Source organism: Nilaparvata lugens, chromosome 4, assembly GCF_014356525.2.
Source record: "Nilaparvata lugens isolate BPH chromosome 4, ASM1435652v1, whole genome shotgun sequence".
NCBI lineage: Eukaryota > Metazoa > Arthropoda > Insecta > Hemiptera > Delphacidae > Nilaparvata > Nilaparvata lugens.
The window spans coordinates 14,338,641-14,365,592 of record NC_052507.1 but is presented as its reverse complement, the minus strand read 5'-3'; the positions used below and the strand labels follow the sequence as shown (position 1 = coordinate 14,365,592).

Genomic DNA, 26,952 nt, shown 5'->3' with positions numbered 1-26,952 from the left:
AACGAATGAGACGTTTCGCTAATTAATCACTGAAACATTTAATCTTTCCTCAACTCTCAGATCAAAAAATCACTCATCTTCAAATGCTTATAACTCAAGATTACAAGAGAATTTCGCCAATGTGATGACATATTTTTCCTCTCGTCAAGTACTATCATTCCTGAGAATTTAAACGATTTTAATTCTTGACCATTTTAGCAAAAATCCATTATGTTTTTCCATTCATGGATTTCATGAAAAATGCAAATCTCCCAGATTTGGTTGATATTCGGACTATGGATAGAGGTTGTCCTAGCAAGTGTCATGCTATAATATGAGACGTTTCGCTACAATACAGGGTGAGTTATTCACTGAAACATAAAATCTCTCCTCCACTTTCAGATCAGAAAAATCACTCATCTTCAAATGCTTATAAATCAAGAATAGGAGTGAATTTCGCCAATGTGATGACATATTATAATTGTACCTCTTGTCAAGTAGTATTATCATTCCTGAGTTTAAGCAATTTTAATTTTTAACCATTTTAGCAAAAATCCATTATGTTTATTCAAAGCAAAAAGAAGCGTTAGTCTTCGGTTGAGAATTTTCAAAATATGACTACATATACTTGTTCCTTGCTCCAAATTACAAAATTATAGAACAATTTAAGCCATTCAAAAAACTCATGAACTGTTTAAATAAGGTATGAGGTCTGATTGAGGAAAAATTGTCATTTCAAATACCATCTATTAGGTTAAATAGAGTATACACGGCTTTCAGACAACGCAATACACTGAAAATGCATTACAACAACAAAAGTAAACCAATTTACAATTGCCCTATATAGATTTGATCAGGTGGGATATTGACTGGTTTGAGTTAGTCTGCGGTAAGACCTTCGTTGTGAATTTGCACCCAATCGATGCCCGAGAAGAAAGGATGAGCTTGGATCTCTTCTCTACAGCAGAGCCGCTCTGAAGGATTGAACTGCAGTAGCTGCAAAGAAACAAACAAATTTACAATAATCTTCATTCATTTTTTCGACCATTCAATGAGATAGACCGCATAAACCTGCGTTTTCGTTTGTGCGTAAATGCCGTCTACGACCACGACAGGATGAGGATCTCAGATTGGGTATATTTTAATTTTTCTAAATACAGTAGAACGTCAATAATCCGGATTAATTGGGACCGGACCCCATCCGAATTATCAAATTATCCGGATTATCGAAATTATGTTAAAAAAAACGGTCAGCACGCACTATTCAAGAAACAAAGCTGTTAAAATTGCATGTACTGTACAGTATTCAATTATTGGTAGGTAGAATATAAGTATATACATTAAAAACACGTTTTTAAAGCACTGTATCGTATTTTATGTACAGCAACATGTGTACAACGCACAGTAAAAACACCAGACACTACATATTTCCGAATCCGGATTATTGACGGTCCGGATTTTTGACGTCCGAATTATCGACGTTCTACTGTAACCTAAAAGATTGTGTTCAATTATGTTTTAATGAGGGAGGTTGAGTTAATACTTTTAAATGGCAATATGTTGATACTATTAAAAATGTTTTGATTATTGAATAATAAACAAAAATAATGACTAGTTATTTGATCAGCTGCACACTTGAAATTTGGACAATATGAATGTCAACATGCTTGTCGCCGTCGACTGCGGAAGTTAACGCACAAACAAAAATGCACCTTAACTGGGGAGTCCGGGCCCACAATGTGTTAATGTCACATTATCAAACGATAACTGTGATAGAAACAGATACACTGTTTTTAAGTGAGCATCAGTATCATACGTAGTCGCTTTTTAGTATCAGAGCTTCAAACAAGTCAATCGAAGAGCAGTAGTTTGTGAAAACCTTGAATAGCGGCACGGGGCTCTATGGCCAATGCTTATTACGAGAATAGGAACGCACTCTTGACGTTTCTATGCTGATTCCATCAAAAAGACCTACGCACTTTGACACGATTAGCTCACAGGCTTTCTAGCTTCTGGGAAATCTGGCAGCGCTTTGCTTTCAAGAGCAATCTAAGGTTTGCACAGACTATTAGGTGCTTCAGGTTATAAATTTAGAATCTGATTAACATTTTTTTGCTCACCTTTGCGCGACCTAGCGGGAAGAATCGTACCTAACTTCGTTTCATCCAACTAAAAACAGTATTCAGATAATTAGACATGGTTAACTTACTAAATTACCGAAAAATAATATAAGTAAACTGAAAAATATTTATAAAATAACATAGACAACAGAAAATATTTTATTGTAGTATATTCTAATGTTATTTTATTAATTCTATTGACATGGATTTCGAACGGTAATTATTTAACCTGAATATTCGAATTTCATAATGTGTGTTTGCTACATTTCTCATTGCTTATAGTTGAAATAATTATTACTGTCAATAGAAAATAAACATTATTTATTATTAAATGATGATAAGTTATTATTTAATTATGATTTAGATAAACATTATTCTTGTTTTGGATTTCTAGATTGGAATCTTATCATAAATGTTGGGTAGCCATTGAAATGATTCTTATCTAAATCTAACCACAGTCATTGTTACCAACATAATTTTTGTTTTCGTGCACTGTTGCTCCATATTACCTACTAAGTATTTTGCGTTGCCATGTTGCAAATCTGGAGTGCAGAAAAATTTTTCCCGCACTAGAGCGGAAAAGTGATTCTTTGCGTTCTGTAATCAGTGCAGCAATGGCCACTTTTCAACGTAACTGTAGGAAAAATATATTTCAGATTGAATTGATCAAGAATCAACAATTTTCCAAGGTCCGTTGGAGTTTTGGAACTATGCTCAAATATTATGATATGTGAATTATATTATATTTGATTATATTTGAATAATCAAAATCTTAAATTTCAATTATGAAAATGTGTTATTAAATCATGATAATGATATTCTCTTGACGAATAAAAATATAATTCAGATAAAATTGATCATTATTAACAATAATCACAAATTTTCCAAGGTCCGTTGTTGTTTAAAACGTGAATTTTACTACACTTCTTAACTATTACGTAGGTGGTCAGATTACCTGGTTGAGAATCGACGCAGCTGGCTTGGAAAGCGCCTCGTTAGGAATGTAGAGAATGGTATGGCAGTGAAAGCCACCCGGGTGACAGGAGGCCAGACTTTGCCCAGTCAGCAGTTGGTAGAGAATAGCGCCGAAGCTCCACCAATCGGCCGCCTGCGTCACGGCCAGTAGGCCCGTTGGATGGGTGACCTCGGGTGCGCAGAACAACTGCGCAATCGCCCTCGACTGCACTGGTGGCTCGACGCCCGCGAACTGGCAAAAGTAGGTTAGCTTCACGCAGCCCTTGTGCACCAGTAGGTTGTCCGGATTCAGATCTCTGATGCAAACAATTCAAACTTTCATTAAAATCTGATTCTCATCCTTATTTATTATCATAATACACAGCAGAGGCATCAATTATTTCCAGCTCCGCACGGTTGCAAAATTGTTTGTAGACTATGCAGAAATATACAGAATGTTTCAGTAGTAGTGTCAAACATTTTAGGGTATTGTTCCTGGATGATAGGAGACTACGAATGTCGTATTTGAAGTGTCCAAAACTCAGCGGTTATCCTTATTTTATAGCTGCCATTTTGTTTTTTTTTACTTAGGAATTTTTATCTCTCGAGAACGAAATGTTGTATTGATCTGAAATTTGGCATGAATATTTTATGCTATAGACTCAACTTTAAAAAATGAAATAACATTTTTCGATGAAAATTTTCGAAATTGCGGCCATTTGAAATTTTTTATGGCAAGTTTCACTAAAACCGTTCACTTTTAAGAAAAATTACAAGAGGCAAAAAAGTTGGAAAATTTTATCAAGATTTCAAAGATACCTTATTTATAAAATTGGTCAAAGAATAACAGATGAATTAATTCTTTTCGTACTGCATGCATGACCCACTTTTCACCATTTTTAAACATCAATATTAAATTTTTAATTCCAATATTGTACTTAAGATGAAACTTAGAAACTCGGTATGGCTCCATATGGCAATACAGCTGATTTGACAATGCTTTTCAGATGATCTTATGAAAAGTGGTCTTGCATGGAGACTCCAGTTATGGAATATAAGTCAGATTGAAAGGTAAAAATTCTATACAATAGATAGATTGTACAATAAATTCTATACTAAATCAACACTAATCGAGTCTGAGGGGAACTCTTGCACACTATACAGGGCAAATATGATGCACAACTAAAATATTTAATCTCAATTATGAAAATTTTATTATAGAATCATGAAAATATCTAATAATTAAAGTAATTGAACCATGATTTATTACTAAGATCATGATACATTTTCTTGGTGAATGATGTATTTTTAAATAGAATTTATAAACAATAATTAATATTAATAAGATGAACGGGGATAACTTGAATCACAGCTATGTACTAGAGAAGGCAGTGAAAATATAGAAATAGCAACAATGAGTTCCTATCATTCCCAACGATTTTATAACATAAATCTCACTTTAGATATGCGAATATTCGAATAGATATAATGAAGATCCAAAGATATAATGGCTGATACTATTCTATACGAAATGTCTGATACTAAATAGCGGCTGGATATTGACAATAGTAACAATACGTTTCTATCATCCTATCACTGACTTTATATATAAATGCTGTATTGTGATATTATGTAATAAGATTAGCCTACATAAGATTAATAAAAATAAATAGTATTCTTAATCAAAATACAATTACATATAATAAAAGAGAATCATAACTTAATTCATTAATACAATTGGAAAACAATATTTCAAATTTCACTACATAATTCCTATAAGAAAACCTATCAGAAATGAAGATCTAATCAAGTTGCCACTCACAAAACAACCCTAAAAACAAAGATTTTACAAAGTATAATCATTATCATAAAACAATATAAGATGTATATCTGCGAGAGAGAGAGAGAGAGAGAGAGAGAGATTGATTAATTTACTTTATTAAGGGCGGAGTTAGGACACTCCAGGTTCTCTCTGCCACACAACCCTTTTACATTTCATACAAATAAATACTATGAAAACAAAATCAAAATTATAATAAATTAGTAAAATGAACAGAAAATCTAAACTTCAAATTAATAACTTATACAAAATACATTTTCACATAAATGAATTTTGAATAGAGATTCGAAACTTTGCCTAAGAAAAATGTCGATGATAATGAAATTTAGAGCTAAAACTCAACTAATATGTATAAAAGTTGAATACAAAATAAAATGTGAAATAGATGAATTCAAGACAAAAATACAAAAAAAAGAAAGAGAGATACCTGCAGATGATGCCGAGGTCGTGGAGTGATGAGAGTGCAGTGAACAGCTGTGCAGCCCACCTGCGTACAGTGTCCTCCCTCAGACCACGCCCCTCCTCCTCCAGCTTCCACCAATGCGCTTCGGGGTCTGTGCTCACGCTGCTCACCGGTGAACCACCCTGATAAAAAATTTCAAATTTCAATCAATCAATCTTTATTTCGTTTTGAAAGTAACATCCGGTGTAGATTGATTTCTTCCTTTGTGTACACCCTGACGAAACATTTCAAACTTCATTCAATCAATCTTTATTTTGTCTTGAAAGTAAAATCCGGTGTAGATTCCTTCCTTCATGTTTAATATCGGGGCACCGAGCTTCCCTCGTTATTTATTTATTGATAAACAGAACACAATTCTTCAAAATGATTGGGGAAGAACTAACAGGCACAGCCCAAAACTGTTTCTTCCCCGAATTTTGATTTATACATTATAAATGGTCCACAAAGTAGGTTATGTTCCAATTTTCAGTCCAAATATTTGAAAACAGAAAACTTCTAATTTAGATTGTTTACAAACCAAATTGAATAACAAGATAACACTCACTAATCACTTAAACTGTAAAATAATGATTAACTTTGAATATTATGATATACCATGTCATGTCAACAAATCAGATTATTTTGATCGAGTCTATTAAAATTTCTAGATTTCTCGCGAGATACGGTAAGCTGATTGATTACACAGCTGATCTCCCACACAGGGCACGCATCTTCTGTTATCGACAGACGACGAAATTATCATCTGTTTTTCCAAGGATGAATAATTATTATTCTTTTCATGTCCTTCAGCGAGTTTTCCCAGGGATGAGACATAGTGCAATATCGAATTTTTATATCATAAACCTACTATGTTCCAAACTTCGTGAAAATCGTTAGAGCCGTCTTCGAGATCCGTTGGCCATACTTAACCAGATATCCAGATAACCATATACAGAAATGGCTCGCTTAATATAATAGGATAACAGAACATATTACTTCAGTTAGGTCTAGCGTACGAAGTAATTAAAATTTGCCTAATTGAAACGTTTTAACCAATGTACCTTGATACATTCTAGGTACATTGGTACATGTACCATTGGTACATGAATACATTCTAGTTACATTGGTATTAACCTACAAAACTATAGAGTAGGGATTGAAAAATTGTTCAATGATGCAAAATGCAAAATATGTAATGTGGTAAATATAACTTTATCACATAAAAAGGTTAAGTTTGATGAAAACACAAATTTAAATAGTCAACCACTTTTATTTCAATAAATTTGTGTTGTCATTTCAATTTGTGTTGTCTTTTCAATTTGTGTTTTCATTATGGAAAAGTACCACAACATCACACACAACACAACTGTAAAGTAAAGTTTGACTTTTAAGTGAATATTTTTGGAAAATCATTTCTCAATATGCACTTTTCATTAACATTTGACCATTAACAAAGAAAGTAAAGCATTTTTTGTGTAGTTGAGAAGTTGATATTGTGGTAATTATTCATATTGAATGAAAAAGACTAAGAAATTGTCAAAAAACCACTGATTTATTGATAATTAGAAAGACCGGTTTCGGTTATTACACCATTGTCAATCTCTGATAAACTCAGAGAATGAGAGTGAGATTATCAGAGATTGACAATGGTGTAATAACCGAAACCGGTCTTTCTAATTAAGAATAAATCAGTGGTTTTTTGACAATTTCTTAGTCTTTTTCATTCAAAGTAAAGCATAATTTTTAGAGAAGTATTTATATCTAAAATTAGAATTGAAAACTAAAACAAGATATAAAAACATTGAAACAAAGAGATTAATGAATTGAAAAATGATTTAGGCTTACAAAAGGTTTAAAATGATCCTTAATGATATCAATAAGAATTTTAGAAGAAGATAACAATCTAGCCATGATACCGAATGAAGCCGATACTTACTCGAGAATAGGGCGACCCAGGATGCAGTCTTGTCATATCGAATGCTTTTAGATGACGTAACGAGCTGGGAGATTCAGGTATACTCCGCACCATGTCATCAACATCATCATCTGCGTGCACTATGATATTCTCAAACGACGAAGACGAAGATGAAGATATGATGGCCGAAGCGCTCTCTTTCAGCATCATGTCCTGTTTCACTCGCACCATTAGGCTCTCACTTTTCGATAACGTTTCATCCACAGATCTCAACAATCTTTTCGCATTTTCCACGAGGCTGGCAGTGTTATCGTCTCGCACACTATCATCACAGGCTAAAACATCACAGATGAATTTTGATTCTTTACTACTACAACTAATAGGAGATTCTACTACACTGTCAACCACATTGAGGTTTGTATTTGATTTTGAACTTTTAATCTTACCTACACTATCATGACTACTATCTAAACTTACAACTTTTTCTACCGAGCTCTCAATTTGATCCTCCGCATTTGATTTTGAACTTTTCATCATACCTGCACTATCATGAATACTATCTAAGCCTACAACTTTTTCTATCGAGCTGTCAACTTGATCTTTCGCATTTGATTTTGAACTTTTCATCTTACCTACACTATCATTACTACTATCTAAACCTACAACTTTTTCTACTGAGCTATGAATTTGATCCTCCGTATTTGATTTTGAACTTTTAATCTTACCTACACTATCATGACTACTATCTAAACTTACAACTTTTTCTACCGAGCTCTCAATTTGATCCTCCGCATTTGATTTTGAACTTTTCATCATACCTGCACTATCATGAATACTATCTAAGCCTACAACTTTTTCTATCGAGCTGTCAACTTGATCTTTCGCATTTGATTTTGAACTTTTCATCTTACCTACACTATCATGACTACTATCTAAACCTACAACTTTTTCTAGTGAGCTATCAACTTGACCCTCCGCGGTCAACTTTCCCCACTTTTCAGCCAACTCACTACTAGTCTTCCCGCTCTCCAGTCGATCAGCTACCAAATTGAACAGAGTTAGATCGTCGGTGATCTGATACAGAGGATCGTCTCTATCGACCACAGTGTTCAACGCGTTTTCACTCTTGGAGTAGTTGAGTATCTGTTCATACAAACTGCTCTTATCACTTTTCACCATATCGTCGCTGCTAACTGAATTTGTAACACGTTTTCGATCATCGAGATTGCCTTTTTTGGCAGAAGTGTAATCTTTGATGAGGTCGATGTAGCTGTCGAGCTCTATGCTGGATGCGGATGAGGAAGACCTGGATTGGTGGATGGTGGTGGTGGTTTTGGAGGCTGAATTGGTGACAGTGTGCTGTGACACCGATAGTGACTTGGGATCCTCGTCGACTGGTGACGTATTTCTAGTGCAGATTTTCGGTGCGTACTTGGGAAAGTAGGGAGTCACATAGTCCCACAGTTTGCCGCTACTGCAACACAAAAAACTATAAATTAATGATAGGTTCATTCAGTACAAACATATCGTATATTGTGTAATCAGTTCAAACATAATGCTTCCATGCTTCTTTTGATGTATAAAGGGTGTCGAAGAACTAGATAAAGGATGTAACAGCCGAAGAACTATGAAATTTCATGTAAATTCTACATGACTGTAGAATGTCATGTAGATTCTACATGACTGTAGAATTTCATGTAGATTAGAATTTATTAAATAAAAAGACTAAGAAATTGTCAAAACCACAGATTTATTGATAGTTAGAAAGACCGGTTCCGGTTGTTACACCATTGTCAATCTCTGATAAACTCTATTAGTTTTATTGATTGTTAGAAAGACCGGTTCCGGTTGTAACACCATTGTCAATCTCTGATACACTCTATTAGAGTTTTATTGATAGTTAGAAAGACCGGTTTCGGTTGTTACACCATTGTCAATCTCTGATAAACTCTGTCAGAGATAACAATCAGAGTTTATCAGAGATTGACAATGGTGTAACAACCGAAACCGGTCTTTCTAACTATCAATAAATATTTGGTTTTTGACAAGTTCTTAGTCTTTTTATTTAATATGAATAATAACCAAAATATCAACTTCTCAACTACACAAAAAAAAACTGTTGAATTCCTTGTAGATTCTACGTGAAATTTGCAAAAACAAATGGACAGTAAGATGTCCTTATATCGACCTTAGTTTTCGAGATCTATAGATTTTTCTATATTTTTGAAATAGGCATACTTACCGTCAATAAATAGAAAACTATCAGTCAAAATCTAAAATCTAATCCTAAGGATATGGTTGGAAAGAGGAAGATATTTCTAATAAGATTCATATAATTTGTTCCTTTGACGTTTTTGAACTTTCTATGAACGTCTTCGGCTGTTACACATTTCGTGGCACACACTGTATATATATATTTCTCTAATGTCAATTTGTTCAGCCTTCTCTGAAATTCACTTAAAATTATCAGCATAGATGCAATAGGAAGTAAGTTTGGATGTTTGAAGGATGTTTGGATGTTTGTTTGTTAGTAGGATGTTTGAAGTAAGTTCTCATGCCCCGCCCTAAGGAAAATGGCAACATCGCAAAAATAGTTTCAATCAATTAGTCAGCCTGAGTTTAAAGCTGTGAACAGCGAGTGGTAAGTTCAAGATAGGCAAGAATGCGTTGAACATTCCTTGAAGACAGCTGATTCTAGACCCAGTTTTATGCCGCATTTACATGTTGGCCCAGTAAGCTGGCCGAGCCTGCAATGTGACCAGTGCCCAATGAAGGCCAGCGGTAGCCAGCGTTGGCAAACCACCTATCCACTCACTGGCGCTGGTCGACATTGGACTTCATGGGCCAACATGTAGATACGGCATTAAAATGTTGACATCTGTTTGGGCATGAAATTCACATTCAATATTGAATGACATACAATTATAAAATTAATTTAGCAAATATAAATCACACCGAACAAGAATACTATGTCCCTATCAATACTGTAAAATACAAGAATTGAACGTAAACAGAGCAGGCTATATGTAGGCATTATCAGTAATCAAATCAATTGAAATCACTCTAACTATAGTGAGATCCACATTATAATGGCAGTGTTTGATTAACAATGGTATTGCTATCCTTGTCTATCATTCAACAAAGCGGATAGCGCTATCTCTATCTCGCTTTGCTCTGTTGCCAGATCTTCTTTTAACAATGTAGAATTTATAATAATTAATCAACAAATTATTTCATCTTGATTATGGGGAATCCATTATGAAATTATTGAAAAATAAAATTTATTGTTTAATAAAATATAGTTGATTATTTAAAACAAGAATGAACTAAAATAGATACACCGGTATCAGCTATCCTCTTTAGAGATGTGTCGTTCGGTCATGACCCGTTCAAATTGAACGGGTCATTAAGGTGAACGAGTGATCAGGATCACATTTAAAAAACACCACTGTTTTTTACACATCAACTGTGGTGAACCTTTATTTTTGCTTGTTTATAGGAAAGCTATGGAAAATTGAACGGGTCTTTTTGAACGGGTCGCGGCAGTGAACTTGAACGTTTGACTCGTATCAGTAAAGTGATCCGAACTTCCCATCTCTATCCTCTGTAGAAGGCAGTGGCAAGACTGAGAATCGGCAACAATGTTCCCCTATCTTTCTCCACTGCCATTATAACGTGGACCTCACTATAGTGAGCCGCACGGCATTGGCATTAAATGACACAATATTAGCAAAGAAATAGCATTTCTAAAGCCGTGTCCGCACTGAACAAATGCTCGACAAACATGTTCGTTGAAACAGTTTGGGCAAATTTTATTATGTTTGACAAACGATGTTTGCCCGTGGCCAGAGTGGGCGCGTCACCAAACAAAATATTAGTAAGTGGGGAGAACAGGTTTTATGTTTTACAGCTGTCAACACTGAAAATGTTTTCGAAAAACAGCAATTTTTTGTTTGAAAAACAATGATTGTCCAAATTTCTTAAAATGTTTGTCACTGAGCTCCTCAACAAACATGTTTGCCGAACATGTATGTCGAACATTTGTTCAGTATGGACTCGGCTTGATATTGACTATTCGAAGTGCGAGGTAATGCTTCACCTGACATGTTGCATAACCAGGTAGACGAAGCTGGCAGTTTCGACGAGAGCATGCAACTGCACCATGTAGGGAATCACACCTGGTAGAACGGTGCCCCTATCCTTCAGCATGGGGTACGGCGACTTCTGCAGGCCCTACAACATACATTCAATCAATCAATCTCTTTATTCAACACATACAATGAATATTGTACATGAACGCTATTATTTTTCATAAATTCTAGACAACCAAACAAGTTCATAATCAGACACTTTATTCAGTTATTTAGAAATCACTCTAACTATAGTGAGATCCACATTATAATGGCAGTGTTTGATTAACAATGGTATTGCTATCCTTGTCTATCATTCAACAAAGCGGATAGCGCTATCTCTATCTCGCTTTGCTCTGTTGCCAGATCTTCTTTTAACAATGTAGAATTTATAATAATTAATCAACAAATTATTTCATCTTGATTATGGAATCCATTATGAAATTATTGAAAATAAAATTTATTGTTTAATAAAATATAGTTGATTATTTAAAACAAGAATGAACTAAAATAGATACACCGGTATCAGCTATCCTCTTTAGAGATGTGTCGTTCGGTCATGACCCGTTCAAATTGAACGGGTCATTAAGGTGAACGAGTGATCAGGATCACATTTAAAAACACCACTGTTTTTTACACATCAACTGTGGTGAACCTTTATTTTTGCTTGTTTATAGGAAAGCTATGGAAAATTGAACGGGTCTTTTTGAACGGGTCGCGGCAGTGAACTTGAACGTTTGACTCGTATCAGTAAAGTGATCCGAACTTCCCATCTCTATCCTCTGTAGAAGGCAGTGGCAAGACTGAGAATCGGCAACAATGTTCCCCTATCTTTCTCCACTGCCATTATAACGTGGACCTCACTATAGTGAGCCGCACGGCATTGGCATTAAATGACACAATATTAGCAAAGAAATAGCATTTCTAAAGCCGTGTCCGCACTGAACAAATGCTCGACAAACATGTTCGTTGAAACAGTTTGGGCAAATTTTATTATGTTTGACAAACGATGTTTGCCCGTGGCCAGAGTGGGCGCGTCACCAAAACAAAATATTAGTAAGTGGGGAGAACAGGTTTTATGTTTTACAGCTGTCAACACTGAAAATGTTTTCGAAAAACAGCAATTTTTTGTTTGAAAAACAATGATTGTCCAAATTTCTTAAAATGTTTGTCACTGAGCTCCTCAACAAACATGTTTGCCGAACATGTATGTCGAACATTTGTTCAGTATGGACTCGGCTTGATATTGACTATTCGAAGTGCGAGGTAATGCTTCACCTGACATGTTGCATAACCAGGTAGACGAAGCTGGCAGTTTCGACGAGAGCATGCAACTGCACCATGTAGGGAATCACACCTGGTAGAACGGTGCCCCTATCCTTCAGCATGGGGTACGGCGACTTCTGCAGGCCCTACAACATACATTCAATCAATCAATCTCTTTATTCAAACACATACAATGAATATTGTACATGAACGCTATTATTTTTCATAAATTCTAGACAACCAAACAAGTTCATAATCAGACACTTTATTCAGTTATTTAGAATTTACTTAATAATTGGATTTAAAATTAACAAAATGGAATTCACTGTACAGTACGCGTCCCGCAGCTTTGCCTCCGTGATATTGTGATCTTTGTGTGTTTTGGATTGTAAATTGAGTGTGTAATTGAAGAATGTTAAGTGACACATAACCTAGCTACATTTGGACTGTAGTATAAATTAGAATTGGAACAGTTTTGGGCTTATAAACCTGTGGTACTTTTCTGTAAGTTGTGTAATTCTGAATGATTGAATAAATAAATGAATATTGGAACGACATATAGGCAAGGGATAACATTTCGGGGTTATAATTGCGGGGTAATATTTCTACTTTTACAAAAACATAAGGCTCCAGAGTATCTAGATCCCTAGATGGAGGAAGCTCCCTGCAAACAGAGATTCTTCATGAATGAGAGAGATGCAACAATGGAAAGAGCATATTGAACGAATGTCAGCTGATAGGCTTCCACTGAAAATGTTCAAGTATAAGTCGGTAGGTAAAGCTACAGGACCCGGACTGTAAACTGTGTTGTGTTAAAAGGACATAACTCCAAAATGCTCCTTGTGTAACTTCTCAGATGCAACACGTTGATTTTGAGAAGATACTAAAGACCATCTGTTGCTTATGGAAAGATGCATTTTCAAAAATGTTTTTGAATGGGTAGTATTATAGTCTAGTGGTCCTCCGCCGATAGGCAAAGCTACAGGACCCGGAATGTACATAATATAAACATATAAAACGTAGCAAAACAGCTGCATCATTCTATTAGAAGAACGATTCCTTGTTACTTTTCACTGGAATTGTATAGGCCTACTCTGAATGAATCAAGTTGAGACTTTGACAAAATATCCGTGTTGTCAAATTATTGTGTGATATTTCAATCTTTTCATGCAACGCCATATGACTTGATACATTCAAATTGACAACTCTGCATCGACTGTGTTATCAAATTGAATACTGTATATCCAGTCATATGGGCTTGCATGAGAAGATTGAAATTTTGATAAATTTGGCAATATGAATATTCTTCCGTGTAATTGGATGTTCAGATTGTTTTATTTAAAACAATTTAAAACTAAATTAGGAAATTGAAGAAGTTTTGGGCAATAGCATGTTTTTTCTTTTTCGATTGTTGTATTGTTTTTGCTAACCTAATAAATGAAGTATAGGAGCACAAATAGTTATCTTGTTGCGGCAAACATAAAGACTTGTGCACTTCTCCAAAGAGTCACTACTTTCATCAGAACGCTGTAAGAACAGTTATTCATTTCATTTGTGGAAGTTATAGGAACAGTTATAGAAGGTTGTCACGAGAAACATTTTGGCTAGTGAAGAGGACGTGGTTGGCTGCCCTGCCGGCTAGTGTAGAAGAGATTGCAAAAGAAATAGAGCGCATGCGTAGTACTCTATTCCCTCTTAAGCCAGTGCAATTTCAACCTCTTTTTTGAGATTCAACCATCAATATGTTATTTGCCCGGTTGCATAAAAGCCGGTTAAATTTTAATCGTGATTAATTTCACAACAACCAATCGGAGAAGGCTTTTCGAAAAGAAGTCTTCTCTGATCGGTTCTCGTGAAATTAATCACGATAAGAATTTAACCGGCTTTTGTGCAACCGGCACTAAGCCTACTAAGCCTAATGGAATGAAATGATGTGGTACTCACTTTGATAACATGGAGGGAATCGTTTCGTGTGTCAATGACTAGCATTACTTTGGTATAAACAGCAAGCACCTTATAGAACCTTAGCTCGTCGATTGGTCTCCACAATTCTGCCAACGATATTTCTTTTCTCAGCTCTTTACTCTGAAAATAAAATTATCCAATAAAAAATTGACCTTCATTAGTAGAGTAGATAATAACAAAAAAAAAAACAAATATATCAAGTCATCAGTGATGGATTATTTACTAGAGCTTTACGATTCAGTTGTGAGTGTATGATTTTCCAACGAAAATTCTTAGAACAAAAATGGAATTTGATCTCATTAATATTATATCAGACAAATAATTATTGAAATCAATACTTAAGTCCGTGAGAAATCACTTTCAACACGGCTCTTTCTCGAAGAAGGAGAGGTCCGATGCTCTATCCTCCACTAATCACTCCCACTACCTAACAGCATTCTCCTTCTTTTGTGTCTGTGTAAGAGAGCTTTGTAACACAACGCTCCAACACTCCCCTCTAGCTATTGCTGGCATGTTCCAAGTTGTTTACTGGTCTTCAGGTACCTATTGGTTTGTATATGTTTCGAAGATGTGTTCATCACAAGAACATGAAGCGGAATGACACTGCGCATCCAATCGTGCGCAGGATGTCCGTCTGTGTCTACGCTACAAACTGTGGAAGGAGAAATGGGTTTCTCCTCTTCATGTTAAAAGTAATATCTCACAGATTTTAGTTTTTTTAGAGCCTGAACTGACTCAACAACGCTCGGAATGGCGGAAAAGGATTAGGAGGGCCGACCCCAAGAGAAATGGGACATAAGCTCCGAAGAAGAATACTAGTTTTGTATAATACTATAGATCTATTTTAATAAAATAAAAAGGATTAATTTTTGATTGTAGAAGACTTAATGTTTTTGCAAAAAATATATCTTACTTTGTAATTTAATACAGTCAAAGTTTCAATGATTAAACCAAAGATTACTATTTTTCTATACTAACTGTAGTAAACTACCTACTATAATATCATTGATATAATTGTATTGTCATTAGATATATTCTACTGGTACCATAGTTAATCTGGACTTTCTTCTACAAAATGATCCTGTACCAAACAGTTGAAGGAACTGTTTTTCCTGTAAAACAATTAAAAAATGTATGCTTTCTTACCTTTGATGTACCGCCCTGATCGATAGTGGAAAAATCATCTACAGGGAGACAGATCGCATGCGAATAGAAATCTATTTTCAAGCCAGTGCAATTTTAACTCTTTCTTGAGATTCAACCATCAATATGCTATTTGCCCAGTTGCATAAAAGCCGGTTAAATTTTAATCGTGATCAATTTCACGAGAACCAATCAGAGAAGGTTTTTTTGGAAAAGGCTTCTCCGATTGGTTCTCGTGGAATTACTCACGGTTAGAATTTAACCAGCTTTTATGCAACCGGCACAAATTTAATCGTGATTAATTTCACGAGAGCCTATCAGAGAAGCCTTCTTTTCGAAAAAGCCTTCTCTGGTTGGTTCTCGTGAAATTAATCATGATTAAAATTTAACCGGCTTTTGTGCAACCGGCACTAAGCCTACTAAGCCTAATGGAATGAAATGATGTGGTAGCTGGTACTCACTTTGATAACATGGAGGGAATCGTTTCGTGTGTCAATGACTAGCATTACTTTGGTATAAACAGCAAGCACCTTATAGAACCTTAGCTCGTCGATTGGTCTCCACAATTCAGCCAACGATATTTCTTTTCTCAGCTCTTTACTCTGGAAATAAAATTATCCATTAAAAAATTAACCTTCATTAGTAGAGTAGATAATAACAAAAAAACAAATATATCAAGTCATCAGTGATAGATTATTTACTAGAGCTTTACGATTCAGTTGTGAGTGTATGATTTTCCAACGAAAATTCTTAGAACAAAAATGGAAATTGATCTCATTAATATTATATCAGACAAATAATTATTGAAATGAATACTAAAGGCTTCCTAACAGCATTCTCCTTCTTTTGTGTCTGTGTAAGAGAGCTTTGTTACGCAACGCTCCAACACTCCCCTCTAGCTATTGCTGGCAATGTTCCAAGTCGTTTACTGGTCTTCAGGTACCTATTGGTTTGTATATGTTACGAAAATGTGTTCATCACAAGAACATCAAGAGAAATGACACGGCGCATCCAATCGTGCGCAGGATATCCGTCTGTGTCTATGCTATAAACTGTGGAAGGAGAAATGGGTTTCTCCTCTTCATGTTAAAAGTAATATCTCACAGATTTTAGTTTTTTTTTTAGAGCCTGAACTGACTCAACAACGCTCGGAATGGCGGAAAAGGATTAGGAGGGCCGACCCCAAGAGAAATGGGACATAGGCTCAGGAGAAGAAGAATACTAGTTTTGTATAATACAGATCAATTTTAATAAAATAAAAAAGATTAATGTTTGATTGTAGAAGACTTAAATGTTTTTGCAGGAAAATATAACTTACTTTATAATTATTTAATACAGTCCAAGTTTTAATGAGTAAACCAAAGATTACTATTTTTCTATACTAACTGTAGTAAACTACCTACTATAATATCATTGATATAATTGTATTGTCATTAGATATATTCTACTGGTACCGTAGTTAATCTGGACTTTCTTCTACAAAATGATCCTGTACCAAACAGTTTTTTCCTGTAAAACAATTAAAAAATGCATGCTTTCCTACCTTTGATGTACCGCCCTGATCGATAGTGGAAAAATCATCTACTTGGAGATACGAACATGATCCATTATCAGCCGTCAACTCTGAAACAAATTTTAAATTTTGAAAAGTCTATATTCAAATTTAAATAATAATACAAATCTACAGATGGAAATTACTGAGATATTGTAATTAATCAAATGCTAATGAATTAATTAATATTATTGAACAAAAATCCAAATTAAATGCTGTAATTCACCCCGAAGTCTTCTGCTACTGCAAATATATTTTGAATAGTATTGAATAAATATATTTTTGAATAGTAGCGCTCATCGAATTTCCATCTAGCTGTTTACCCTGTTGTCAATATTTGCTGTAGCAGAAGTCTTCGGGGTGAATTACAGCATTTAATTTGGATTTTCGTTTAATAATAATAATTCATTAGCATTTGAATAATTGCAATACCTCAGTAATTTCCATCTGTAAACTGGCTGACCGCTATGGCTTCGTATAAAATGTACGCTGCTATCCAGAGATTGTCAGTTTGGTGTAAGGGTTAGCATTCTTGGCCGGCAATTAGGAGGTACTGGGTTCGATTCCCGGGCTGATAAATAATTTTTGAATAGTAGCGCTCATCGAATTTCCATCTAGTTGTTTACCCTGTTGTCAATATTTGTAGTAGCAGAAGTCTTCGGGGTGAATTACAGCATTTAATTTGGATTTTCGTTTAATAAAAATAAATAATACAGATATAATAAAATATGTAGTATATCTTCATTTTTCAGGTTTTGTTCAAACGACAAAACTTTTTAGGAGAGTACATGATGTGGGTATGATATCAGTATGTGATAATATAGAAAGAAGTTGGTTTGATTACCTCTTTCAAGTGATGGAGAAAATATCTTGCATGCCGGAGGCGGCAGGCAGGCTCTATGTACTGGAGAATTGTCGTCCACTCCCCAGGCGATGTCCTCACTCTGTCAACACAATCAAAAGAATCATAATTAGAACTAAGTTTAGTATAAGCAGCTTTTGTATGTATATTATCATAATTATGTATATGTTTTGTCAATAAAATCCTCTGGTTGCAATTCATTGGCAATCAGATAAATTATTATTAATCGTTCAATTTTCAAATCAAATTCATCTCCTTTATGTAGCAAAACAAGAAATTCTTATGAAGTCAACACAATAGTTCAATTTTCTAAATAAAATTCATCTCCAGATAAAAAAATTCCAGTGTGTTAGGCCAGCCACTAACTTTTCCTTTCGCTGGATATTGTCGGCTGCACAGTGGAGAACCGAAATCCAGTGCCAGTCGATTTCGACGTAGTTGTACAATAGATTTTGAGCTTTTGCAGTTCAGCTGTTAAGCTAGGCGCACACCAGTTAGTCAAGACAAGACATGATCAGACACGTTTAGTCACAATACTTCACATAGCTGCTTGTGACGCAACTCACACTGATTAGTCATTGCAATTTAGACATGTCTTCATAAGCAACTATGTGAAGTATTGTGACTAGTCATGTCTTGACTAACCGGTGTACCCCCAGCATTAGGCTGTTTTCGTCACATATCTTAAAAAAATACTATAACTACACAGGTCTGGAAACGGTTTTATTCAATTTTTCATTTCATTTAACATAGAGTACGCTAAATTGTACACCCCGCCTTAGGCTGGGCGTACACGGGTTAGTCAAGACAAGACTAGTCACATTTAGTCACAATACTTCACATAGTTGCTTATGAAGACAGGTCTAATTGCAATGACTTATCAGTGTGAGTTGCGTCATAAGCAACAATGTGAAATATTGTGACTAATCATGTCTTGTCTTGACTAACTGGTAAGCGCCTAGCCTTAGGCTGGTCACACACCGATCAGTCAAGACAAGAATAGTCACGCTTAGTCACAATACTTCACATTGCTGCTTATGACGCAACACACACTGATTAGTCATTGCAATTAGACATGACTCCCTAAGCAACTATGTGAAGTATTGTGACTAAACGTGACTAGTCTTGTCTTGACTAATCGGTGTGTGACCAGCCTTACAGAGCACTGCTTGCCTGTCATTCATAAAAATTGACTGGGCGAGGTAATATAACAATATTTTGGTGGCTGGACAATATTTACCACAATGAATGAGCAGAAAATGTTATTGTTTTTATAAGTAAACAAGGAAATTTTATTAATTAATCGTAGTGCTTTAAAGAGTTTATAACTCCAAACAACTGCTAAATTTATGTTGAGGTAATAATTATTGTAAGATTTAAAAAACGTTATCTTGAAATGAATTAATACCTGCAACGGACTGCTAATAGCCGAGTCAGTGTCTGTGGTGAAACTTGTGATGTCATCCTCAGAGTTTGTAACAGCGTTTTCATCTTTCCTGATAGGACCACTGTATCAGGGAGCGTGGAAAGAAAGCTTGATTATAACATGAATCTTGCAATTAATTATCATTATTAGTTACGATTATAAATAAATTGAACAAGAAAATATTACAGTGTTGGAAAATCATGCTCGATTCAATGACATTAACTAAAAGAAATGAATAAAAATAAAAATTACCTAGCTGGCTCAGGTCTGGTGTCAGTTTCCAGGTCGAACCTTTTGCTTCTTCAAATTTTGCCTTTCCAATTGGATTAAGCCAATATACCTAGAATACAGGTATGTAAGTATTCTAGGTACCTTGGATTAAACTGATAGACATATTTTTAATGATTGAATAACAATTTAATTTGATTATTATAATATTTGGAAAAAGTTTTCATGTTTAGAGATATTTTTAATGATTGAATAACAATTTAATTTGATGATTATAATATTTGGAAAAAGTTTTCATGTTTAGCTAATCAAAAACGAAATGTGTTTTGATAATTATTATAATTGTCAAATAAGAAATTATTGGAAGCAACAAACTAAGATTTTTTTATCTTTATAATCTTAATTATTGAATTAAGTTCCCAGATACAATTGAGACTCACCTGAATATTGCAGCTGGGTGGAAGGGATCTTCGAGAGCCCAAGGCTGAATTAGAGTGTTGTAGCAAGGCTCTATCTTGTCTATCGACCCAGTAGTATTGTTCACCGAATAACCACACTATGGAAAAATATTAATTTTAGTTTAACGCTTAATCTAGTTAGAGCTGGATGAGAATTCCATAGATTTAAAAATTCATGTCAATTATTGTGGAAAACATGAACAAATTCTGCTGAGGAATTCAATTATCTTTGAGATTATACAACTCAACTTTATTCCTTTCATCTGCAAATAATTTTAAAAATTGAATATAATTTTTTCCAGTATCAACTCAACTTAATTCGTTTCATCTACAAATAATTTAAAAAATTAAATCTACTGTTTTTGTTTTTTTCTTGCTTGCTATTTTTATAATTCTTGCTTACTATTTTTATAATTCTTATATTGTACACCTATCTTGAGATTTATTGAAACAGCTTTTTACTTTCCTTGCCCTACTACCATAGGTAAGGAAAGTATTGCTTTCCAAAAAAAATTAAGGTACCCCAATTTCAAGTTTTCTATACGTTTCAAGGTCCCCTGAGTCCAAAAACATGATTTTTGGGTGTTGGTCTGTGTGTGTGTGTGTATGTGTGTGTGTGTGTATGTGTGTATGTGTGTATGTCTGTGAACACGATAACTCCATTCCCAATTAACCGATTGACTTGAAATTTTAAACTTAAGGTCCTTATACCATGAGGACCCGTCAATAAGAAATTCAATAAAATTCAATTCAAGATGGCGGAAAAAATGGCGGATAATTACTAAAAAACCATGTTTTTTACGATTTTCTCAAAAACGGCTCTAACGATTTTCTTTAAATTTATACCATGGATAGCTATTTATGAGCCCTATCAACTGACATAAGTCTCATTTCTGGGGAAATTGCAGGAGCTGCGTAATATTCTCGAGAAAAATGGCAGATAATTACTAAAAAACCATGTTTTTCACGGTTTTCTCGAAAACGGCTCTAACGATTTTCGTCAAATTTATACCATGAATAGCTATTTATAAGCCCTATCAACTGACATGAGTCTCATTTCTGGGAAAATTGCAGGAGCTCCGTAATATTTTTGAGAAAAATGGCGGATAATCCCTAAAAAACCATGTTTTTCACGGTTTTCTCGAAAACGGCTCTAACGATTTTCGTCAAATTTATACCATGAATAGCTATTTATAAGCCCTATCAACTGACATGAGTCTCATTTCTGGGAAAATTGCAGGAGTTTCGTAATATTTTTGAGAAAAATGGCGGATAATCAGTAAAAAACCATGTTTTCACGGTTTTCTCGAAAACGGCTCGAACGATTTTCTTCAAATTTATACCATGGATAGCTATTTATAAGCCCTATCAACTGCCATGAGTCTCATCTCTGGGAAAATTGCAGGAACTCCGTAATATTTTTGAGAAAAATGGCGGATAATCACTAAAAAACCATGTTTTTCACGGTTTTCTCGAAAACGGCTGTAACGATTTTCTTCAAATGTATTAAATGGATAGCTATTTTTAAGCCCTATCAACTGGCATGATTCTCCTCTCTGGGAAACTAATGGGGGGTCCACCCCATCCTTGAGAAATGGACTTAGTAACCTCCTTCTCGTGCATGAGGTAGGTAGGTAGCGCAGTTCATAAAAATAACACATAGTCGAGATATTTCATCTGTAGAACAGCTGTTTTGACGACTTTGAAAAAATTACGACTAAAAAAATAATCGTATTTCAGAATTTACTCTGAGGAAAAAGTACTCTGAAAACAATAATTATATATACACATATACAGAAGTTTGATCTTAGTTTCAAATATGAGCAAGGAAAGTTGTGTGAGTGTACCACACCAGATTTTTACTTATTGATATATTTCAATTTGTGTCCATTTAAATATGATGATGAGACTACAATTATTATAAAACTAGCAAGAGCATGCAAAAGTAATGTAGAAGAAAATAATTATATTACTTGGAAAAATTTCACAAAGGTTTCAGAGGTGAAGAGAGCTGAGTGCTGAGCGACAAAGTCCAATAAAACCAGAGCGGCTTGCCTTCTCTCCTCGATTACATCATCTTCAAACCTTCAAACAAACCATATTTAAATTAATAAATTTGAAATTTACCTCAATTGAGTTACATGCATGTATAGAGATAATCAGATAAGCAAATTGCGATATTTCTCACATAAAATTTTTAACAAAGATAAGATTCAAACTTACCTCCTAAAAAATTTAGCTTTGACAAATGGAGGGAATTTATCAGGTAACTGCAGTTTTTGGTATTTGAGCTTCAACTCCTTATGAAGTTTCTTGAAATCATTATATCTTTTCCAGACAATGATTTTGGTAACTGCTTCAGGATGTTTCTTGGGGAAAACCTGAAAAATGGAATGTATTTAGTACATATGTATGAGACGTAAGATTTAAAACTTTATTAATTAGGAATTTTAAACATTGAAATGCTCAAGACTATGTGGTAAACATATTTTTGAACTGAACCTAAACCAAATGGTTTTCAATAAATTAAACACTGTACACTTCTATCAGAAAAAAATTAATTAGTTCAATAATAAAAAATAAAGCGCACTATGAGGCATCTTCTATTTAGTTTTACTCTCAAACCTAATTTTCAAAACGTATGGCTTTTAATTTTGCAAAGCGATTGTCTATTCTCATAAATAAATTGACTAATTGCTTATTCAAGTGAGTAAAGTTTATTTAATTTAATAAATCAACTTTATGTGTTCTCCCTATCATTTTTGATGATGTACTTATTGTTTGAATCAATAAAGAATAAGTATAAAATTGAAATTAAAGACAAATTCATGCATTTTATATATAGGAGAAGAAAGATGCAATATTATTGTCTAGCGATTCAACTGATCAACTCATCTCTTATAGAGTATTTGACAGGAAGCTTTCATGGGGCGAGCACATTGAGACAGTCTGCGACAGGTTGGGCAGAGTGGGTTACCTGCTGAGAGGTCTTAAATACAGTGTGCCACCTCATTATCTTAAAATGTTTTATTTTGGCTTTTTTCAGAGCGTGATTTTATATGACCTCCCCCTCTGGGGTAGAGCCACAGTTGTTGCCCGAATCCTTCGTCTCCATAAGAAGGCCCTGAGGATTATTTGTGGGGCTGGTAGATTAACTCACTGTCGCCCGCTCTTTATCAAAGAGAGGATCCTCACCGTCTTTTTTCTCTATGTTCTTCATACCCTTTGCAGAACACATGCAAACGTGGCTCGTAACCCGACAGAGCTTCCACCCGTATGAGACTAGGGGTAGACTCAGGCTGGAATTACCCTACCAGAGGCTGAGCAGAACTCGGACTGGTCTGGCTCATATGTCTATCAGCCTCCATAACAGGCTGCCTCTGTTGGCCAGGGATCTGCCTGCTGTGCGGTTTTTAGGGGCTCTGAAAAGTATGCTGACGGATCACCCTCTATACTCACTCCGTGAGTTCGATGATACTCACTCCGTGAGTTCGATGATACTCACTCCGTGAGTTCGATGATACTCACTCCGTGAGTTCTTTATGTCGGAGAGCGGTGTGGAGAGTTCCTATTTTATTTATTTGATTTCTGCCTTAAGGCAGCTGTTTTTCTTTTACTTTTCTTGACGTGTCCCAGTGGGTTTCACTTTAGTGGACCTTTATGGGCCTAATTACTATAAATACTAGAGTGGCCTCTATAATCTTTTGAATATGAAATGAATGTATCATATCTAGGCCAGTTGTATTTATTAACATTAGCCCGGAAATGCAAATATATTTACGTTCATTTAAATGTAAACGGTATCTAATAATTTTTTCCATAAAATATATTTTAATCATTAGATTGAGATCAATAGGACTGATCACTGATCCGATACAGACTCAACACAACATACTGTATTGAAGATTCATAATACTTACAATTGAGGTGATTTTATACAAAGTAAATCCTTTTTTATGTTTGACTGGATCAGAAACAATAAACCGTCGCACCCATGTGTCGTCTTTCAATGCCATTTCATTTGGTTTTATTGGTTTTGTATTTGTCCCGGTGTATTACATTTAGAACATAAATGCCGATGTAATGAGACATAATTGCTTTTCTAATAAAACTATTAAATAGACTGATAATCTATCACTTTTTACATGGAAGCATCATTAAAATAATTGACAGAATTACAGATAAAAGATAATGATCGTTTACATTTTAAAACATAACCTCAATTATGAGTTTCTGACAGATCTCAGCAGAAACCAGAAAAAGACTTGTGGTGCTGCAGTCTGGCGAAACAATCAACAAGCTTGAGCTCAGCTCAGCTGATTGGAGTGAACCACAAAGAAATAGTACGGTATTGAATTAAAATATTATGATGAATTAATAATAAACTGATTCAATTTTCACTTATGAAAGTCTTTTATAACTGATTGATGCTGGTTTGATTTCTATTATTCCAAATAACTCATCACTCGCTCTTCTTTATTTATATGTTGGCAACACTTCTATTTTAAAGACCGCGAATGTTCAAAAAACATTCAAGAATCACAATAATTTGCAAACAAAATTCATGTTAAATTTATTATTGCATTCGTATTTCATAGAAATTCAACATTAAATGGATTCAATCTAGTGTTGATTAGCGCAAATGAGTTTTTAGAAAAATTTTTAATCAATAGAATAGACTACCTAGTATTTATAAGATAAGAAATTGTTGAATTATCTAGTGTTAATATAGTGCGATACGTATTCTTTTGAAGCAGAATAAATATATGGGAGTTTTTAATACCCACTTACTTCTTCTCCTTTGTCTACCGCCACCATGCCTTTACAGCGTTGGGGTTGCCTTAACCCAGTTCTTCCATACAATAATTCGTAAATTTCTGTCCGAGGATAGTTGTAATACTTTGAAACTGATGTAAACCGACGTGAGGGGGTTTAGCCCCTTCTAAATGACGTCTTTTTTGGAGCCCATGCTCTACACCCAACCTTGAGGACCAGGGTCGTTTGTGTATAGTCGCCGTCTCCAAGGCATTTGCTTTCACTGTAGATTTCAGAGCGTAGCCTATCCTGGATTTGAATCGGGTTTACTCCCTAGGCTCTTCAGCCCCCTCCGCCGTTGGGATTTCTCCTCATCCGCCTTCGAGGCCGTTGATCGGTTTGCTAGTTTTGGTCCGCCCCATCTATTTAATTTCCCCGGTACCACCTATATCTAGGAGGCACTCCCTTATCCGCCACCTGGAGAGGCGCCCGATGGAGAACTAGCAATCCCTCACGGAAATACCTACCTACTACCTGCTATTGTAATTGTAATAGGTAAATCATATAGCCTTAAGAAAATGTTCAAAATCAACCATAGATGAAAGTCCATGAATAATCACGAGTACTAACTATATTAAATCATTTTTGTTTCATCTGATAATCTTCAATGCATGAACATGAACAGAATAATGTACTGTTCTATAAAACGTCATGCTGAATTTTCAATGGAATTAAAGATTTAGATATGCATTTAAAATATATTTGAACATTCCGTTTGAAATCCGATCACACTCAAACTGCTAAGCAGATAAAAAACATTCGAAGGTCCACATAAAATAAAACTGGAGTAGCACACATCTAATAAAAAACTAATAAATGAAGGTTTGAGCACAGTAGCAAATTCAGGCATAGTAGGACGGAGGCACATTGAGATCTGTGAGAACGCACAGCTGTTCCTCTGTGAACTTCAATTTATGCTGCGACCAATTGTCGTGATGCGTTCTCTTGAAGTCGCCAAGTGTTTTTCGGATGGTGGACTGCAAACAGAAATAAAAACATGACAGTTTAAAATATCTGTATCAAAATACGAGGGTCATTCAATAAGTAACGAGACAAATTACCAATTTTCAAAAACGGCTAAACTGATTCATATGAAACTGTCAGGACATGAAGTTGAAAACCTTGCGATCTCATCTGGTCAGTGGGTCTATCGTATTTCGTAAACATAATCGCAAATCATCGACTCAGTTAACAAAGGTGACTCCGATTGAGAATTGCACCATGGAAGAACAACGTGATGTGATCAGATTTGACTGTCTGTCGTTTTGACTCTGGCTCATAGTGGTGGATACATGTTTCATCACACGTTACAATATCCTTTTGAAAGAACATTCTCCTTCAGTCGCATACCGATTTTTCAAATGTTTACTGATTTGAAGCCGGGTTTCTTTGTGAGCGAACGTGAGTTGTCTAGGCACCCATCTTACCCAAGCTTTGTTGTACCGCAGCATGTTATGGACAGTTCAATTACTCGCGTTTACTTTTTTACATATAAATTCAAGAGTGATACGCCTATAGTCCTGAATTAACGAATAAATTCAAGATTTCCTCAAGAGAGGAAGTTCCAACTTTGGCTGGTCGTCCACTGCTTTGATTTTCACAAACTTTTGTACTGTCACTTTGAAACTGTTCTACCCATTTGTAAACGTTTGAACGATTCAAAAAAATGGTCTCCGTACACTTTTAATTCTTTTGTGGATTTCACTACCTTTCTCACCTTCTGCGACTAAAACTCTGATCACTACACGTTGTTGTTCCATGATGCAATTCTCAAGCGGAGTCACCATTGTTAACTGAGTCAATTTGCGATTATGCTTACGAAATACGATGGGACAACTGATCAGATGTCATCGCAAG

General features: G+C 35.0%; 2 protein-coding genes across 4 annotated transcripts in view; both read right to left on the bottom strand.

Moving 5' to 3' along the window:
• Positions 1-706: 706 nt before the first annotated feature.
• Positions 707-24,541, bottom strand: LOC111046087 (ribosomal protein S6 kinase delta-1). Of its 2 annotated transcripts, XM_039426719.1 has the most exons (14): positions 24,201-24,541; positions 22,504-22,661; positions 22,254-22,365; positions 20,263-20,378; positions 19,577-19,676; positions 18,151-18,250; positions 17,298-17,377; positions 16,216-16,356; positions 12,659-12,792; positions 8,183-8,724; positions 7,272-7,903; positions 5,321-5,478; positions 3,055-3,370; positions 707-975 (listed from the first exon to the last, which is right to left on the bottom strand). In XM_039426719.1, the coding sequence occupies exons 1-14, from the start codon at positions 24,294-24,296 to the stop codon at positions 859-861; spliced, it is 2,802 nt and encodes a 933-aa protein (XP_039282653.1). In that variant the 5' UTR covers positions 24,297-24,541; the 3' UTR covers positions 707-858. The 2 variants fall into 2 exon arrangements, with proteins under 2 accessions (XP_039282653.1, XP_039282652.1); XM_039426718.1 differs by having other exon boundaries at positions 7,272-8,724.
• A 1,076-nt stretch (positions 24,542-25,617) lies between these two features.
• The window catches only part of LOC111046327 (proteasome activator complex subunit 4), a 59,053-nt gene continuing 57,718 nt past the window's right edge, over positions 25,618-26,952 (bottom strand). For both annotated transcript variants that reach the window (XM_039426716.1, XM_039426717.1), the window contains exon 34: positions 25,618-26,072. In XM_039426716.1, the coding sequence (XP_039282650.1) occupies positions 25,938-26,072 (135 nt within the window). In that variant the 3' untranslated portion in view covers positions 25,618-25,937. The remainder of the gene's footprint in view (positions 26,073-26,952) is intronic.

Coding starts and splice junctions, on each gene's coding strand:
- LOC111046087 (XM_039426718.1), bottom strand. CDS start 24,296: ATGGCATTGAAAGACGACACATGGGTGCGACGGTTTATTGTTTCTGAT. Junction 17,378..18,150: donor TTCTCCATCACTTGAAAGAG/GTAATCAAACCA, acceptor AATTTGTTTCAG/AGTTGACGGCTGATAATGGA. Junction 16,357..17,297: donor ATCAGGGCGGTACATCAAAG/GTAGGAAAGCAT, acceptor TTTTATTTCCAG/AGTAAAGAGCTGAGAAAAGA.